At 43.2% G+C, this 16926-nt stretch overlaps 1 protein-coding gene across 1 annotated transcript in view; it reads right to left on the reverse strand.

The window, feature by feature from the left end:
• SPAG17 (sperm associated antigen 17) overlaps nt 1-16926 on the reverse strand; it is a 143098-nt gene that overhangs the window by 106742 nt on the left and 19430 nt on the right. Inside the window, exons 4-5 of the mRNA XM_054163906.1 lie at nt 6177-6308; nt 511-718 (exon numbers count right to left, since the gene is read on the reverse strand). Of these exons, the coding sequence (XP_054019881.1) occupies nt 511-718; nt 6177-6308 (340 nt within the window). The remainder of the gene's footprint in view (nt 1-510; nt 719-6176; nt 6309-16926) is intronic.

Here is a 16926-nt window from a genome sequence, read left to right on the forward strand (position 1 = left end):
AGAGACTCGATGTGGCACTTGGTGCCATGGTTTAGTTGCTTAGATGGTGTTGGGTGATGGGTTGGACTTGGTGATCTCGAAGGTCTTTTCCAACATGGCTAATTCTGTGATTCTGTATCACTTTGGTTGGAAAAGACCTTTAGGATCACAGAGTACAAGCATTATCTAACTACTGTATAATACAAGGAAAAAGCCACCACTGGGTACTGACACAAATATGTTCAGTTATTCTGAAAGGTTTCTGTAAGTAAGTTCTTCTGTAGGATTCATTTAGCTAATTTCTGTCTTTTGTATGCCAGAAACATTTTGACATTGACATGCCACATATACCTCCTCTGCATTTTGTTTCTTGGACTGCACAATCTATGCTGATACTGGACAGAACACAGTGCCCTCTTCAAACGCAAAGTGTCAATGCTTGACTTTTCAACATAGAAGGCTGTACTCATTTAGCAGGTAGGTTGGAAGATTTCTAGCAAGTTTATCAGTACACCTGCATTTTTTGCATACCAATATATTTGACTTCCTCCTCCACTTCTCCACGTCGCTTCAGTTTTGTGTCCTTCTTAATAGTGAGTGGTGTTGAAGGGCCTGCTTCTGCCTTTGCTCCTTTCCTTTCTTTCTCAGCTGTCTTTTCATTAGGGAGGTTCTCCTTCTTTCCAGTGGATTTAGCTTTCTCTTTTCCTCCCTCTTTGTCTTTCTGTTTCTCCTCTTCTGCCTGACAAGATGAAGAAACTAAGTTGTCACTGCAGCCTTTGTGCAGAACAAAAGGTGGACTGATCTCTTTCATCCACTATAATGCTGATGTGGTGAAGCTGTCTTGGACACTCTGCTTTATCATTCTCAAACACATAATTCAGTTTATTATATTCTTATCAAATCATAATGTCAAGACTACACATTAAAAAGGAACTGTGAGAGGTAGGCTGGCATTATACCTATGAAACTAATTAAGTGCCTGCTAATTGAAGACAAGTAAAGAAACACTGTGCTTCAGTTAAACTACAGCACTTGCATCAGTCAGAAATCTTCCCTGGACTGAAGGGCAATAAGACAAAAAATGTCTCCTAAGTTTTTAGCATCTCTGTTAACACTTTAGAGCTTGGTGTGAAATGGTACCAGCACTATTTCCCTTTGATGTACGTATCTGTCTACTATCAACTAGAACCGAGAGTCTTGTGCTCATTTCACACAGGATATTGCTCAGCCACTCTCATTATTTTCAAACAAAAACACCTACAGCAAGTTCTGCTCAGTAATTCAAGAGCAAAGAATGGAAAAAGACTTTGTAAGAATCCCAAAGCCTCACACTGTAAATCCAGAAGGCTCAGAGCCTGTCTAAAATTAAAACAATTCAAACATATTAGGGTAAAGCAAGGTGCTGCAAGAGCAAGAAAGCCTCCACCTTATTTCTACCCAGCAACAGTACCATGCTGTAATGATGTAAAAATGACATTTAAGGATTGTAAAGCTGAATTTAATGCAATAAACCAGTATTAACTCACTGTTACTATCCTGCTGGTAAAGCAATGAGAAAAGCTCCTCTTGGAAATGACATAGGGCAGCTGCATCTGTGCAGTTGTTTTCCCTAAATCCAGCTGGAAAAGCAGCCCTTCCAGCTGTGGAAGTTGTGTTTAGTTCAATCTCAAAAACTAAGCAGAAAAATCTTTTCCTGCTTTTCCTTTCTTCATGCATTACTTTTGTGTAAATGTTAGAAAACGTCTTCAAGAGATGCTTAAGAAGATGAGAGGAAAGAGAAGAGAAGAAGATGAGGAAATGGCTTCAAGTTGCATCAGTGGCAGTTTAGATTGGCTATTAGAAGTGACTTTTTTTCTGAAAGAGTTCTCAAACACTGGAACAGCCTCCCCAGAGATGGGGTTGAATCCCCACACCTGGAGGTGTTTTAAATACACAAAGATGTGGTGCTAAGGGACATGGTTTAGCCCCAGCCTTGGTAGAGTTAGAGAATGGTTGGACTCAATGAACTTTAAGGTCTTTTCCAACCATGAACGATTCTATGATGTGGTGGTTTAAGCCTTAACTGGGAGTTAAGAGCTCAGATGGGGGCGAGGCTGAGAATCTCTCCCCTGCTCCCCCCTCCTCTCTCCCAACAGAGAGGGCAAAAAAAAGAAAGGGAAGGAACAAATCCACCAAGCAATAATTTGGAGTCAGCCTGGAAGTAGAGAGGTAAAGAGTTGTCTTTAAACATTATATACATGTATATAACAATAACAGGTAAGGTTCACAAGGGCAAGGAACAAGGATGGATGGGAGGGGGACAAAGAAGAGGAATACAAAACCAGTCTCTCTCTGAAGAGGCACAGAGGCAGCAGGGAGAAGGATCAGGCCATGTGGCAGAGGAGCAGGAAGGCAGCTGCAGCAGCTCTCATCCAGGAGAGGCAGGAGCCAAAAGGAGAGGCAATGACTCCAATGCCTTCCCTTTTATACCCTAGCTGGGCAGGGAGGGGGGTGGGGAGTGTAAGAGATTCAGTTTCCCAGGGGGAAAATGCCCTGCAGGGAGGGCAAAGCACTCGCAAACCCTCCACCCTGTTTTCAGAATGGGTGTTAACCCACCACATATGACTAAAACTATTTGAGCTGTGGAATGACTGATTTGGAAATTTACATTTCTTTTCAATTTTCTTCCACTTTGGACATTTCAAACCAAAGATTTTAATAGTTCTACTTTAAAATCCTTATCTGATGGCTGCATCATAACAGACGACACAGTCATCACGCTACAAAAGTCACAGTCAGCTTTATCTATGGCATCAGTTTATACAACTGAGTCTCAATAAGCAGAGACATTTCTGAACTTGTCAAGATTCCAGCAAAGCACATAAGTTGACCTTAATACCTTCAGGAAGTAAAAATATCTCCTTTCTAGGACTCTTTCCTTTTCCTCTCAATGTCATATTTCTCCTTACCCACCTGATGCAGTTTTTGGTGAAGTTTCTGACCGTCAATTCTACAATCATTATTTTAAATATTTTAAACTTCATATAACAGAATCACACAATCACCAAGGTTGGAAGAGACCTCAAAGATCATCAAGTCCAACCTCTCACCACAGACCTCATGACTAAACCATGGCACCAAGTGCCACATCCAATCCCCTCTTGAACACCTCCAGGGATGGTGACTCCACCACCTCCCTGGGCAGCACATTCCAATGGCTAACAACTCTTCCTGGGAAGAACTTTCTCCTCACCTCAAGCCTAAACTTCCCCTGGTGCAGCTTGAGACTGTGTCCCTTTGTTCTGGTGCTGATTGCCTGGGAGAAGAGACCAACCCCCACCTGGCTACAACCTCCCTTCAGGTAGTTGTAGAGAGCAATAAGGTCTCCCCTGATCCTCCTCTTCTCCAGGCTAAGCAACCCCAGCTCCCTCAGCCTCTCCTCATAGGGCTTGTGCTCGAGGCCTCTCCCCAGCCTTGTTGCCCTTCTCTGGACACATTCAAGTGTCCTTCTTAAACTGAGGGGCCCAGAACTGGACACAGTACTCAAACAAAGTACTCATAACAGAGTCTTACTACCTCAAACAGTATTTGGAGATGCTTCTCTTTCGCATGTTTTGACAGAAATGCATTCATCTGTCACTTTATTAAAGGCTTCTGCTCTTAATGAAACACAGAAGTTTCATAATGGTTTATTTTTGTTTGTTCACTTGCTGTTTTATTTCTGCCAAGCCATTCTACTAACTGGTGTCTTACTCTAAAAAACAACAGACAGTTATGTTGGCTTTCTGAGAACTGATCTGCTAGCAAATCCCTGCTTTCAATTACCAATTTGTTGGCAGCAGAACTTGTACTGTACAGGCCAGTTGGGAAGGATTAAGAATTTTATGGCAGAAAAATTCAGAGTTAGAATTCTAAATTAAAACCCAGTTTCTGCCTATTCTGTACTGGAAAGCATCCTCACTGCCAAGAGGCCTCACAGTTCTTGATTCTATCTTCATTCTGCAACTGCTGCTCTCATGATTGCCTGTCATGCTTTGATAGAGACATAATCCAGAGGAGGTGACAACTTTGTCCAGATTGCTTGGCTAAAATAGAAAAGAAATTGTAAATTCCAGGGATTCTTCAACTTTCAATACTGACTACCCTCAGATCCTCTGGGGTGATAAAATTATAGTTACAAGAGTAATCTTCCCATATCAAAGCTAAGGGCTCCATTTTAATACTGAAGTGCCTAATCTTCAAACTCCAATTGAATTTTCATTACAGTTTACTTATTAACACCAACTAATCTAAGAGAAAAAGCCATTTTACCCCTCCATTCACTATAAAAAAACCCTGCTCTGTACATTCAGACTCTCAATTTCTCTTCAGATTGAAAACACATTTTTTTTCTATGGCTTACATCACCATTTGCTAATGGCTTGGGGTCGGTTTGTGTCCTGCTCCTCTGTTGAGGAGAAAGTTCTTCATGGAGAGAGTCATTCGTCATTGGAATGTGCTGCCCAGGGAGGTGGTGGAGTCACCATCCCTGGAGGTGTTCAAGAGGGGATTGGATGTGGCACTTGGTGCCATGGTCTAGTCATGAGGTCTGTGGTGACAGGTTGGACTGGATGATCTTTGAGGTCTCTTCCAACCTTGGTGATACTGTGATACTGTAATCAGCTTTGCAACTGACTTCTTTGGGAACAGGTTACAACTTTAATCTACCACCAAACATTTAATGTTCTTGTGCTTGTCCACTTAAGGTGAGGTTGTAGCCAGGTGGGGGTTGGTCTATTCTCTCAGGCACCACCAGAACAAGAGAACACAGTCTCAAGCTGTGCCAGAGGAGGTTCAGGCTGGATGTTGGGAAGAAGTTCTTCATAGAAAGAGAGATTTGCCATTGGAATGTGCTGCTCAGGGAGGTGGTGGAGTCACCATCACTGGAGGTGTTCAGGAAAAGACTGGATGGGGCACCAGAGATGACCTTGGAGAATGTGTGTGAGTGAGTTTTGGGAACACTGCAAAATTTGGTACCTGGTTCTGAGAAGCAGACTTTAAGATTGAACTCTCTGCAAATAGTTCATAAGGAGAAAAAGACTAATGAACTAGAAACTATGACACATAGAATCAACAAGGTAGAAAAACCCTCAAAGATCATCAAGTCCAACCAACACCTCATGCCTACTAGACCATGGCACAAAGTGCCACATTGAACACCTCCAGGGACAGTGACTCCACCACCTCCCTGGGCAGCACATTCTAACAGCTAACAACTCTCTCTGTGAAGAATTTTATCCTCACCTCAAGCATAAACTTCCCCTGGCGCAGCTTGAGACTGTGTGTTTGGGGTTGTTTAGTTAAATATGTAATGTCCTTCTGCAGAATAGAGAGCAAGGGCAGTTGTCTTCATACTGCTTTGCTTCTCGCTGTGCAACAGGTTTTAAGTAGGGTTGATAATATTAGAAACTTTTTCCAAATGCCTGTGTTGCAGAGACAGCTGAGCAGTAATACTGATTGCTGTAGCAAAAGCACAGCAGTGAAAGGTTTTAAGAAGAGGTTCAATAAAAAATCTGCCAGGAATTGTTTTATGTGAATTTTACCCTGTCTTAGTGTCAGAGGATGGAATAGATAACACCTCTGAATTTCCTCCAGAGTGATGATTTGGAATGTGCTGCCCAGGGAGGTGGTGGAGTCACCATCCCTGGAGGTGTTCAAGAGGGGATTGGATGTGGCACTTGGTGCCATGGTTTAGTTACCCATGAAGTGTTGGGTGACAGGTTGGACTTGATGATCTCTGAGGTCTTTTCCAACCTTGTTGATTCTATGATTTGTGATAATAATGATTTCATAATGCTGCTCTGCATCTATCCTTGATACCTCTCAAGTAATAATCTCTCCTATCTTTAATTCAGCAGAGATATATTCAGCTGAAAACAGTTTCTAGCTATTTGCATTGGTCTAAGACTTAGCTAAGACATTACTACTTCTCACTCTGGCAAATTCTTGTATAAACTCTTTTTTGTTGTCTTCCCCCCCATCCTGTTGTATCTGCATTTGACAAATTCAGAGCTTCTTCCCCCAAATCTAATTAAGATAAATTTCTATTGCCATTTCTCTTCAAATAGATATCTAGAAAGTTACATGTGAAAGGAAAGCTGAATTTATGGAAACAGCATCAAATTACAAGTGTCTTCATAAAGTTAATTAAGCATCCTCTCTAAGGAATTCTGCAGTACCTTCTTTTCAGCTTCTCTTCTCTGAAAGTCCTTCTGTTTGAGACAAAGCAGCTGAAATTTCAACAGCTTTCCAGTTAGTGTTACAGGAATTTCTTCACCACCATCCAGAATAGCTTTGGCTACTTCTATCACCTGCAGAGGAAAAAAAAAACAACAAACCAAACAAATGAACAAACAAATAAATAAAAACAAACAAAAAAATCAAACCAACCAACACCACCACAAAGTAACCATTACTTATATAGTTCTAATATTACATTTGACACCTATTTTGCATGCTGAAATAGAAGAGAATAGAATTAACCAGGTTGGAAAAGACCTTCAAGATCATCACATCCAACCTATCATCCAATGCCATCTAATCAACTAAACCATGGCACCAAGCACCCCATCCAGTCTCTTCCTAAACACCTTCAGTGATGGTGACTCCACCACCTCCCTGGGCAGCACATTCCAATGACCAATCTCTCTTTCTATGAAGAACTTCTTCCTAACATCCCGCCTAAACTTCCCCTGGATACATCCTCTTTTTCTGGTGCTGGTTGCCTAGGAGAAGAGGCCAGCCCCCACCTGGCTACAACCTCCCTTCAGGTAGTTGTAGACAGCAATAAGGTCTCCTCTGAGCTTACTCTTCTCCAGGCTAAGCAACCCCAGCAACTCAACATCTTTCCTAAATTGAGGGGCCCAGAACTGGACACAGGACTCAAGGTGTGGCCTAACCAGTGCTGAGTACAGGGGCACAATGACTTCACTGCTCCTGCTGGCCACACTGTTCCTAATGCAGGCCAGGATGCCATTGGCCTTCTTGGCCACTTGGGCACACTGCTGACTCATGTTCAGCCTACTATCAACCAGTACCCCCAGGTCCCTTTATGCCTGGCTGCTCTCCAGCCACTCTGACCCCAGCCTGCAGCACTGCACGGGGTTACTGTGGCCAATGTGTAGAACCCTGCACTTAGATGTGTTCAATCTCATGCCCTTGGACTCTGTCCATCTGTCCAGCCTGTCAAGGTCCCTCTAAATGAGGAAGTGCTATCTCACACTGCACAGTGTGCATGGGTCACAATTGCCATGCTTTCAGTAAAACATTATTTCACTCAGAGGCATAGCTACTCTCTGGTTCCTAAGACCTCAAATTAAGTCATATCTGCTATGGTATGACATAAAACTACAATGGAAAAGAATTCAGTAAAGATTCCCACAGTTACCCAAATTTTTTTTTTTTTTAAAGGTTTTATTTATTTTTTATTTAGGTTTTAAATGAGGAATTAAAATCATTCAACTGTTTATCATAAAGCAAAAAGCTGAAAAGCACGGAACAGATAGCGATCGAGAGCAACAGTTTGGAGCGCTGTTTACAAAGTTCCTAGTGTTTGAGGCACCAGCCCTGAATGGAAGATAAAAACTTCTTGAAGGGAAATTTGAGAGGGTCTGTCCTGGTGCAAATACACCCCTTCCCTGTGTAATGCTGATTCTGTTGGTATGCAGCCTAATTGGGGTGAAATAAGGCTATTGAGTTCTCTCAGGGCGATGACAGCAGCGGGAACATACAGCTGCATTGTCCAGATGTGTGGCATTGACAGGCTGTTTTATGACTATGTTTTTTACAGCTTGTTTCCACTAAATTTCATACAACTCACTAACATCTGGGCCCTTTTCCTTGGAGCCTCATAACCACTTTATTTACTGCGAAAAAAATAAAATAACATAAAAATACCATAAAAAGTTGTTACATGTTTCTTTTCACTTGTGCTGTCCCTGTAATAAAGTTCACCTAGGTAGGAAGCACTGCTGAGGAATAATATAACCATAATATTTTTCCACTTTTGTTTTTAAGCAACCATCAGCTTTATTTATAACCGCGGGCCGAATTAGGTGTTACTCAAATGTTCTGACATGTTTCTCTTTTCCCCTCTTGGAGCAATTACAGTTGGGCACATATGGTGTCAATTTTGCTTGCTAACATTCAAACAATGAAGGTGCACACTGCATCTCACTGAACTGTGTCTTGTCTAATGCAAACACCACCATTAGCTTTGAGCTTTCATAGCCCAGCTTCGAAACGTTCGCTTCTCAAGCGAAACAGGGGTAAGCAAACCCAGTCACTAAAAATGCTTGGCTATTTAAAACCAAGCCAAAAATGGGATCCAAACAACTGCACGCTGAATTATCCTGTCATAGACATGGAAATAAAGTCCAGAAAAGCAAATCTGTTAAAATCCAGATTTTTCTGAAGCATGGAACAGGGAGAGAAAACAAAATACTTGCATTTATGAAACCTTCCAAAAGAAACCTGCACCTCCAACACTAATAAACCTGACAATCTCCTTGACATCCATATAAGACAAGACATGGTTAGAACAGAACAGAACAGAACAGAACAGAATAGAATAGAATAGAATAGAATAGAATAGAATAGAATAGAATAGAATAGAATAGAATAGACCAGGTTGGAAGAGACCTTCAAGATCATCGCATCCAACCTATCAACCAATCCAACACCACCTAATCAACTAAGCCATGGCACCAAGCACCCTATCAAGTCTCCTCCTGAACACCTCCAGTGATGGTGACTCCACCACCTCCCTGGGCAGCACATTCCAATGGACAATCACTCTCTCTGTATAGAACTTCCTAACATCCAGCCTAAACTTCCCCTGGAACAGCCTGAGACTGTGTCCTCTTGTTCTGGTGCTGGCTGCCTGGGAGAAGAGACCAACCTCTGCCTGTCTACAACCTCCCTTCAGGTAGTTGTAGAGGCCAATAAGGTCACCCCTGAGTCTCCTCTTCTCCTGGCTAAGCAGCCCCCTTAACATACATATGGTTAAAAGACATTATGGTTAAAATGTATTCTGCCTCACATCTTTTGTGTTCAGAGTAAAGCTGCTTTTCTATCCAAGGTCTCTCAAGAAACCAATCACAGAAGACTTCTGGAAAGACACTGACTGAGTTCAAGAGTCATAGAAGAAAATCAAGGATATGTGAAGAATAGACTTAAACTCCTTCAGACTATAGGCACCCTAGAAACTACAAGCTGACCCCAACAAAAAACAGTCACTGAGAGCTAGCTACACGATTCCAAGCTCTGAAATATCATAGTAATTTCCCTTAGAGGGGAAAAAAAAAACCTTTCCAACAGATTTTCTGCAGAGGTGGTGTTAACAGCCCTGGGAATGGGGGGCTTTCCAGTCACCATATCTCAACGAGTTGCACATTTCTTAAAACACAGTAGAGGAGGAAAGGAGGGATTGTGGAAGGAACCCTGAAGAGTGTATATATAGTAACCTGGCTCAATGGCACTTGCTGATTTATTGTTCATGGAAGGCAGAAGGAACATTTATAACCTGTTCTTCCTGACAAGTTCAAAGCATTTCACCAGTCAATAGCAACACTCCAGGAATACTGCTATCTTACAGGTAAAGAATACAGAAACTAATAGACTTCTCCAAGGTCTATAGTGAGCAGGACAACTCTGAGTGGGTGGGAAGGACAAACTTCCTTATGTGAAGTGTTAGAGAAGTCTAAATCACACTATTTAGCAGGACTATATTCAAACCGTCTGACCTCTCTCCACAAAGAAGACAGATAAAATGAGCATGTTACATTTGGCAAGACAAGGAAACCAAACAGCTTTTCACACAGCAATGCAAAAATCTGCTTTATGCATAAGCAAATAAAAAAACAACCCTCCATCACTGCTTGTTTAAAGACAGGACCTAAATCAATCCAATGTGCAGCAGATAAAAGAAATTAGCAACTTGTTTCACTTATGCATGCTTGCTTCATCTGTGGCACTGTGAACTATGCAGACACCCAGCATAAATAGTTAAGCATTCAGAGCCTCAAAAACCCCCACCTAAAAACCCACCAAAACCCCCCAAGCAACCCAAACAAAAAAAACCCCAAACAAACAGACAAACAAACCCCCAAAAAAGCTGAAGAGGAAGACTTTATAAGAGGGTAGAAGAGCTTTTTGGGGGGAGTACTATAATACCAGTGATGACCTTCTGATGTGAGAAGCCATGGGAACTTGGATGGACAAACTCAGTTAGGTAGGGCCTCTTTCCTTTTAAAGAAAGGGGAAACTTAGCATTCCTCACACAGCAGGGGTTATATTTGTGAAGTGCAGAAAGGCTTCAGGGATGCGGTATTTGATCTCATGTGGTGGCAGTCTGAACCACGCAGAGATTTAGCTGCACAGTGCATAAGGGCATGTATTTCAAGCCATGAGAGCCTGTAAGAGACACTACACTATAGACAGATGCTAGGGCTGTTGAGAAAGAGATTGGTCTTAAAAACTAAGGAAACACTTAAAGACAGAATCTTTCTGCTATCTTCCCTTGAAATGCCTCCTTTGCAATATACAGAACCACTGCAGCTGCTAAATCATAATCAGAAAAGCTTTTAAAGTGAGAAATTTAATTATCCACCTTCACAGCTTTCTCACTAGTTGGAAGAAGTAGCATCATTTATTATGAACAGTGGTTAATCCAATTCATAGCCTCGTTCTGCCATATCCAGGGTGAGCTTCCTAACTCCCTGTCTTGCTCTTGAAACTGTAAGAAATCCAGGCCATCACAAGTACCTTAGACCCTGTGTTTCCCTAAAAGAAACAGAATGGCTCCTAGAACTCCTCAGTAATTCAAGTCCCTTAGTAGCTGACAAAGTTCAAGTCAATTTGATGCAGGAGATACATTGGTGAAGAGGCTCAATGGATTAACACACACCAAGTAAGTTACTGTTTACTGTCCAAATGTATTTCTGTATTTTACTGAGCAACCTAATAAATGCAGGGAGAGGGTGAAAAGCAATCTTAACTTACTGCAATCTGTATTGCCAATCACTCAGGTCTGGGCCCCTCAGTTTAGGATGACTTGCTGGAATGTGTCCAGAGAAGGGCAACAAAGCTGGGGAGGGGTTTGGAGCATAAGCCCTAAGAGGAGAGGCTGAGGGAGCTGGGGTTGCTTAGCCTAGAGAGGAGGAGGCTCAGAGGAGACCTTCTTGCTCTCTACAACTACCTGAAAGGAGGTTCTACAACTACCTGAAGGGAGGTTGTAGCCAGGTGGGGGTTGGTCTCTTCTCCAGGCAACCAGCATCAGAACAAGAGGACACAGTCTCAAGCTGTGCCAGGGGAGGTTTAGGCTGGATGTTAGGAAGAAATTCTTCCAGCAAGAGAGATTGGCTATTGGAATGTGCTGCCCAGGGAGGTGGTGGAGTTGCCATCACTGGAGGTGTTTAAGAAGAGCCTGGATGAGGCATCGTTGATTAGATGGTGTTGGGTGATAGGTTGGACTTGATGATCTCAAAGGTTTTTTCCAACCTGGTTAATTCTAGTCTATTCTAAATTTCAAGACAGACTAGGGAACAAAAACTGCATGTGTTATACTGATATATTTGTGTTGTCCAAAGAAGGCTTCTTATCATCTACTGCTAAATATTTCCAAAGCTGAGAATGTCATTTCATTGACTAGAATATACTACAATCATTTTGAAAGAACCCCAGGAAAGCACTGCTCTAACTGAAACAATTTCTTTCAGATAATACCTGCAGTGTTGAAAGGCAATTTAGTCTTTACTAACAGACCATTCACCTAATTTCAGTTTATCTCTCAGAACTTCTTCCCTATTTTGGTGTCAAAAGACCACTTGTCTTAGCCTTCACTGGCCAATTAAAGACTCACAACCCAAACTGAGCGTAAGGACTCATGTAAATCAGCAGATCCATTGTATATCTGAACAGGGCTCCATATAGAGTTTCTGTATCCACAAAGTCGTTTGTAATCAGTAAAGACTCTACCTACATGTATTCCAGAAAAGTAAAAACTTAAAGTGGATTGATGACAAGCCAATCTCATGAGGTTCAACGAGACCAAGTGCAGGGCCCTGCAGCTGGGTCGAGGCAACTCCAGAGACAAATCCAGGCTGGACAGTGACTGGCTGGAGAGCAGCCCTGAGGAGAGAGACTTGGGGGTGCTGGTGAAGGAGAAGCTCACCAGGAGCTCTCAGTGTGCACTTGCAGCCCAGAAAAGCAATCAGATCCTGGGCTGCAGCAAGAGAAGTGTGGCCAGCAGGGCAAGGGAGGGGATTCTCCCCCTCTACTCAGCTCTGCTGAGACCCCACCTGGAGTACTGCCTCCAGTTCTGGAGCCCCTATTACAAGAGGGATCTGGAGGTGCTGGAAGGTGTCCAGAGAAGGGCCACAAGGATGAGCAGAGGGCTGGAGCACCTCTGCTGTGAGCACAGACTGAAGGAGTTGGGGCTGTTCAGTCTGGAGATGAGAAGGCTCCGAGGTGACCTCATTGTGGCCTTCCAGTATCTGAAGGGGGCTACAAGAAGGCTGGGGAGGGACTGCTCAGGATCTCAGGCAGTGATAGGACTAGGGGGAATGGAATGAAGCTGGAGGTGGGGAGATTCAGGCTGCAGGTGAGGAGGAAGTTCTTCACCCTGAGAGTGGTGAAACCCTGGAATGGGTTGTCCAGGGAGGTGGTTGAGGCCCCATCCCTGGGCTCGTTTAAGCCCAGGCTGGATGAGGCTGTGGCCAGACTGATCCTTGTGGTCCCTTCCAACCCTGACTGATACTATGATACTATGATTCCTTCTAGCCCTCAGAGTCCTTCTCAAACAAATCTGCTACAAAACCAGGGCACTTTGCTGAGCCATACTGTGGAAAAACCTATGCTGTTTATGTACTAAACAATTGTGAGAACAGTTCTCAAAGCAGCAGCAATCGCTGCTTGAACCCTATAAAATACATTGTCACCCACATGAGTGACTCTGGGTTTTGCCAAATCACAGCAGAGCTTGATCTGCTTAGCAGAAATCTAGTTCAAAGAAGGTAAGAAGGTCTGGTTTTTAAACTTCTTTCTACAGAAAATGTACAACCTGGGGGCATACCTAAACCGGTTTAATCCCAGCAATGCAGAAGGAGAGCTCAGATGTCTGTACAGTGTATGCATCTTAGTGTTAAATGTACTTAAATAATGTTTTAAGTGAAATACAAAGAGGTGAATAACCTAATTTAAGTAAAAATGAGAAAATATCTCACAAAACTTTGGAAGACTTTTCACCTTGGCTTTAAAGAGCTCATACTGTCTATGCCATGTACCTCCTATGGCTTCCTGGGCATCTAACTGCTACCAAAATGAAATGCTTTAATGGAAGACAAAAATCCAGTCACAGGGTGTGTGCATTCCAAAGAGCAGTCATTAGCATTGCTATCTCAGAAGGAAGGAGGGAGCTTTTCTCATGTGACCCTTCAGGTATCTGGTTTGCCTTTAACAGTCTGACTGGGGGCAGACAGTTGAAATAGCATTTAAGCGATTGCTGAACAATCGAGTGCAGACTTTTTTTTCCACAAGAGGGGACTGGCCAGTCTGCTGTGAGCTGTGCAGAGAGGGAGAGATACATAGCTATCATCAAATCTTTAAATATTTACATTTCTGTGTAGTATCACCTGCCAAGCAAGTCCTTCATTGTGGAGTAGAGTATCTTAGGCATCCAAGAAGTAAATTGTCTCCAGTGACTCCAGCCAACTGGACCTTGCAGAGCTAAAGGACATAGCCAGCTTCTCTCCATCTGGCTAGGAAGAGAATCCAGTCAGAGATGGAACAGTAAGATTTAAGGAGGAAAGTTGTCTCATCAACCCCTGTGCTGGCAGAACCCATCCAGTTACATTGTAAGACTCTGGGGGTCTGCAGGCATGGCTTTGTGTCTCATCAGTCTCTCCAGGAGAAGGACCTGTCACAAGGTCACAGCATTGCTCTGTGCAGCCTCAAGAGGAGACCTCTTGCACTCTCTTGGAGGAGTCCTCCAAGAGCATGCAAGAGCAGTCTGTCCTGCTCCTTGGCACCTGCTCCGGGTGTGAGGTTCCTGTAGCTGCAGCTTTTCTGCCTGTCTCATGTGGGACAGAGGGGACTGCTCTTGCCCCTTGGAGTTTGCAGTCCAAAGGAGTACAAGGCAGCCAGGATGTTCTCTAAGTGGGAGGTGGTGGAGTCACCATTACTTGGAGGTATTTAAGAAGAGACTGGATGAGGCACTTGGTGCCATGGTTTAGTTGATTAGATGGTCTTGGGTGATAGCTTGGACTTGATCTCAAAGGTCTCTTCCAACCTGGTTAATTCTATTCTATTCTATTCTATTCTAAGTATCTTGCCAGAGTTTCTTAAGTTGCTTCAGAACTCACAGGCCAGGAAGTCCTTGATACCATGAAAGTCCTAGCCAGGATCTTTCCACCTTGGTCCAGCTTTGCAACAGCATTTCTGGCATTTTTCCCCCCTCTTTGGTGACAGAAGACTCTGAGATCAGTTGTTGTATTTGAGGAAAATGTCTTACACTACATTGTTCTTAACTGAAATACAGCGACCTACACTTCTTTAAAGCAAGAAAACAGAGAACAGCATTTCCCTTGGCTACTCCAGAGGGTCCCTCTAGCAACTCACAGATTACATTCTTACAGACACAATTGCTGTTTGCTCTAGTTACACAGAGATTTCAACAAGAGCTGCACAGAAAAGCAGGGAATTTTATACCAAGTTGCATGCAGGTTCTCTTAATAACAAATCATCATCACTTTTGAGTTTCATGAATGGCCTGAGGCCAAACAGTTGCAACTAACAAGGCTAAAATAATAATACATGCAGAAGGCATTGCACCCAGAATCCTGCATCTAGGATTATGAAGAAGAGTTTCTACTCTGAAGTAGACCTTCTCTTTATGTCATGCCATGACCAGCACTTCATATAGTCTTTCCAGCAGGCAGAAAGAGACCTGGGGGTACTGGTTGATAGTAGGCTGAACATGAGCCAGCAGTGTGCCCAGGCGGCCAAGAAGGCCAATGGCATCCTGGCCTGTACCAGGAATAGTGTGGCCAGCAGGAGCAGGGAACTATTCTGCCCTGTACTCAGCACTGGTTAGGCCACACCTTGAGTCCTGTGTCCAGTTCTGGGCTTCTCAGTTAAGGAAAGATGTTGAGTTGCTGGAAGGTGTCCAGAGAAGGGCAACAAAGCTGGGGAGGGGTTTGGAGCACAGCCCTGTGAGGAGAGGCTGAGGGAGCTGGGGTTGCTTAGCCTGGAGAAGAGGAGGCTCAGGGGAGACCTTACTGCTGCCTACAATCACATGAAAAGATGTTGTAGCCAGGTGGGGGTTGGTCTCTTCTCCCAGACAATCAGCACCAGAACAAGAGGACACAGCCTCAAGCTGTGCCAGGGGAGGTTTAGGATGGATGTTAGGAAGAAGTTCTTCTCAGAAGGAGAGATTGGCTATTGGAATGTGCTGGCAGGGAGGTGCTGGTGTCACCATCACTGGAGGTGTTTAGGAAGAGCCTGGCTGAGGCACTTGGTGCCATGGTTTAGTTGATTAGATGGTGTTGGGCGATAGGTTGGACTCAATGATCTTGAAGGTCTTTTCCAACCTGGTTAATTCTATTCTATTCTATTCTATTCTATTCTATTCTATTCTATTCTATTCTATTCTATTCTATTCTATTCTATTCTATTCTACTGTTCTGCTCCCTTCCCCTTCCCCTTCCCCTTCCCCTTCCCCTTCCCCTTCCCCTTCCCCTTCCCCTTCCCCTTCCCCTTCCCCTTCCCCTTCCCCTTCCCCTTCCCCTTCCCCTTCCCCTTCCCCTTCCCCTTCCCCTTCCTCTTCCCCTTCCCTTCCCTTCCCTAGTTTACCTTCCACACACATCTATCAAAGCAGTAATTCACCACAATGCTTAAAGGCTGGTTTAAATCCCTTAACTCATGGCTAAACTAGTTGAAATTTTCTACTTAAGCTTGTTAATTGCTAGACTTCACAAACCCTTCATGGGTTCTTAATATCTTGGGTTATGTATTTTATGTGAGGAATCTGGTTTATTTACACCTAGAAAATGCAATGATCCTCCTGCCTGTTCTACAGCCTATTGCCTATTAAGGCAAGAAGTATGGTGAACAAGAACTCTGAGAGCAAAACCTTAGGGGAAAGAAAAACCAACCAACAAAACCTAAAGAAAAAGAGCCCATAAAAATACTTGCAAAACAATACAGGATTCTATTTATAACCAATAACCTTTTAGTCCTTAAAATAAGCTGTATGAAGCATGAAGTAATAAAGATTTATATGCAAGCACTTAATTGAACTGGACTTTAATGGAAAAACTGTGTGTATTATGCGTGGCAGTAGACTGATTTAATCTGGGAGCATCTTTGGTTTAGAATAGAATAGAATAGAATTAATCAGGTTGGAAAAGACCTTCAAGATCATCAAGTCCAACCCATCATCCAATACCATCTAATCAACTCAACCATGGCACCAAGCACCCCACCCAGTCTCTTCTTAAACACCTCCAGTGATGGTGACTCCACCACCTTCCTGGCCAGCACATTCCAATGGCCAATCTCTCTTTCTGTCAAGAATTTCTTCCTAACATCCAGCCTAAACCTCCCCTGGCACAGCTTATAACTGTGTCCTCTTTTTCTGGTGCTGGTTGCCTGGGAGAAGAGACCAACCCCCACCTGGCTACAACCTCCCTTCAGGTAGTTGTAGAGGACACTTCTTAGTTTCCTGGGTAACATAAAGGAGTTTCCAGCTCCAGTGAGTCCAACAACATTGGAAAACAACAAATGAAGAAAAATATAACTAGAAGTCCTTCTATCCACCTAGGTTCTGAACTCAGTCTCACTGGAATTCTCAAGGATAGGAAAGAAAGAAAGAACAGAAAGAAAAATCAGCCACATGAATAAATCCAGTGCACAGAATTTAGGCTTGGGTAA

Source organism: Dryobates pubescens, chromosome 8 (genome assembly GCF_014839835.1).
Source record: "Dryobates pubescens isolate bDryPub1 chromosome 8, bDryPub1.pri, whole genome shotgun sequence".
Classification (NCBI taxonomy): domain Eukaryota; kingdom Metazoa; phylum Chordata; class Aves; order Piciformes; family Picidae; genus Dryobates; species Dryobates pubescens.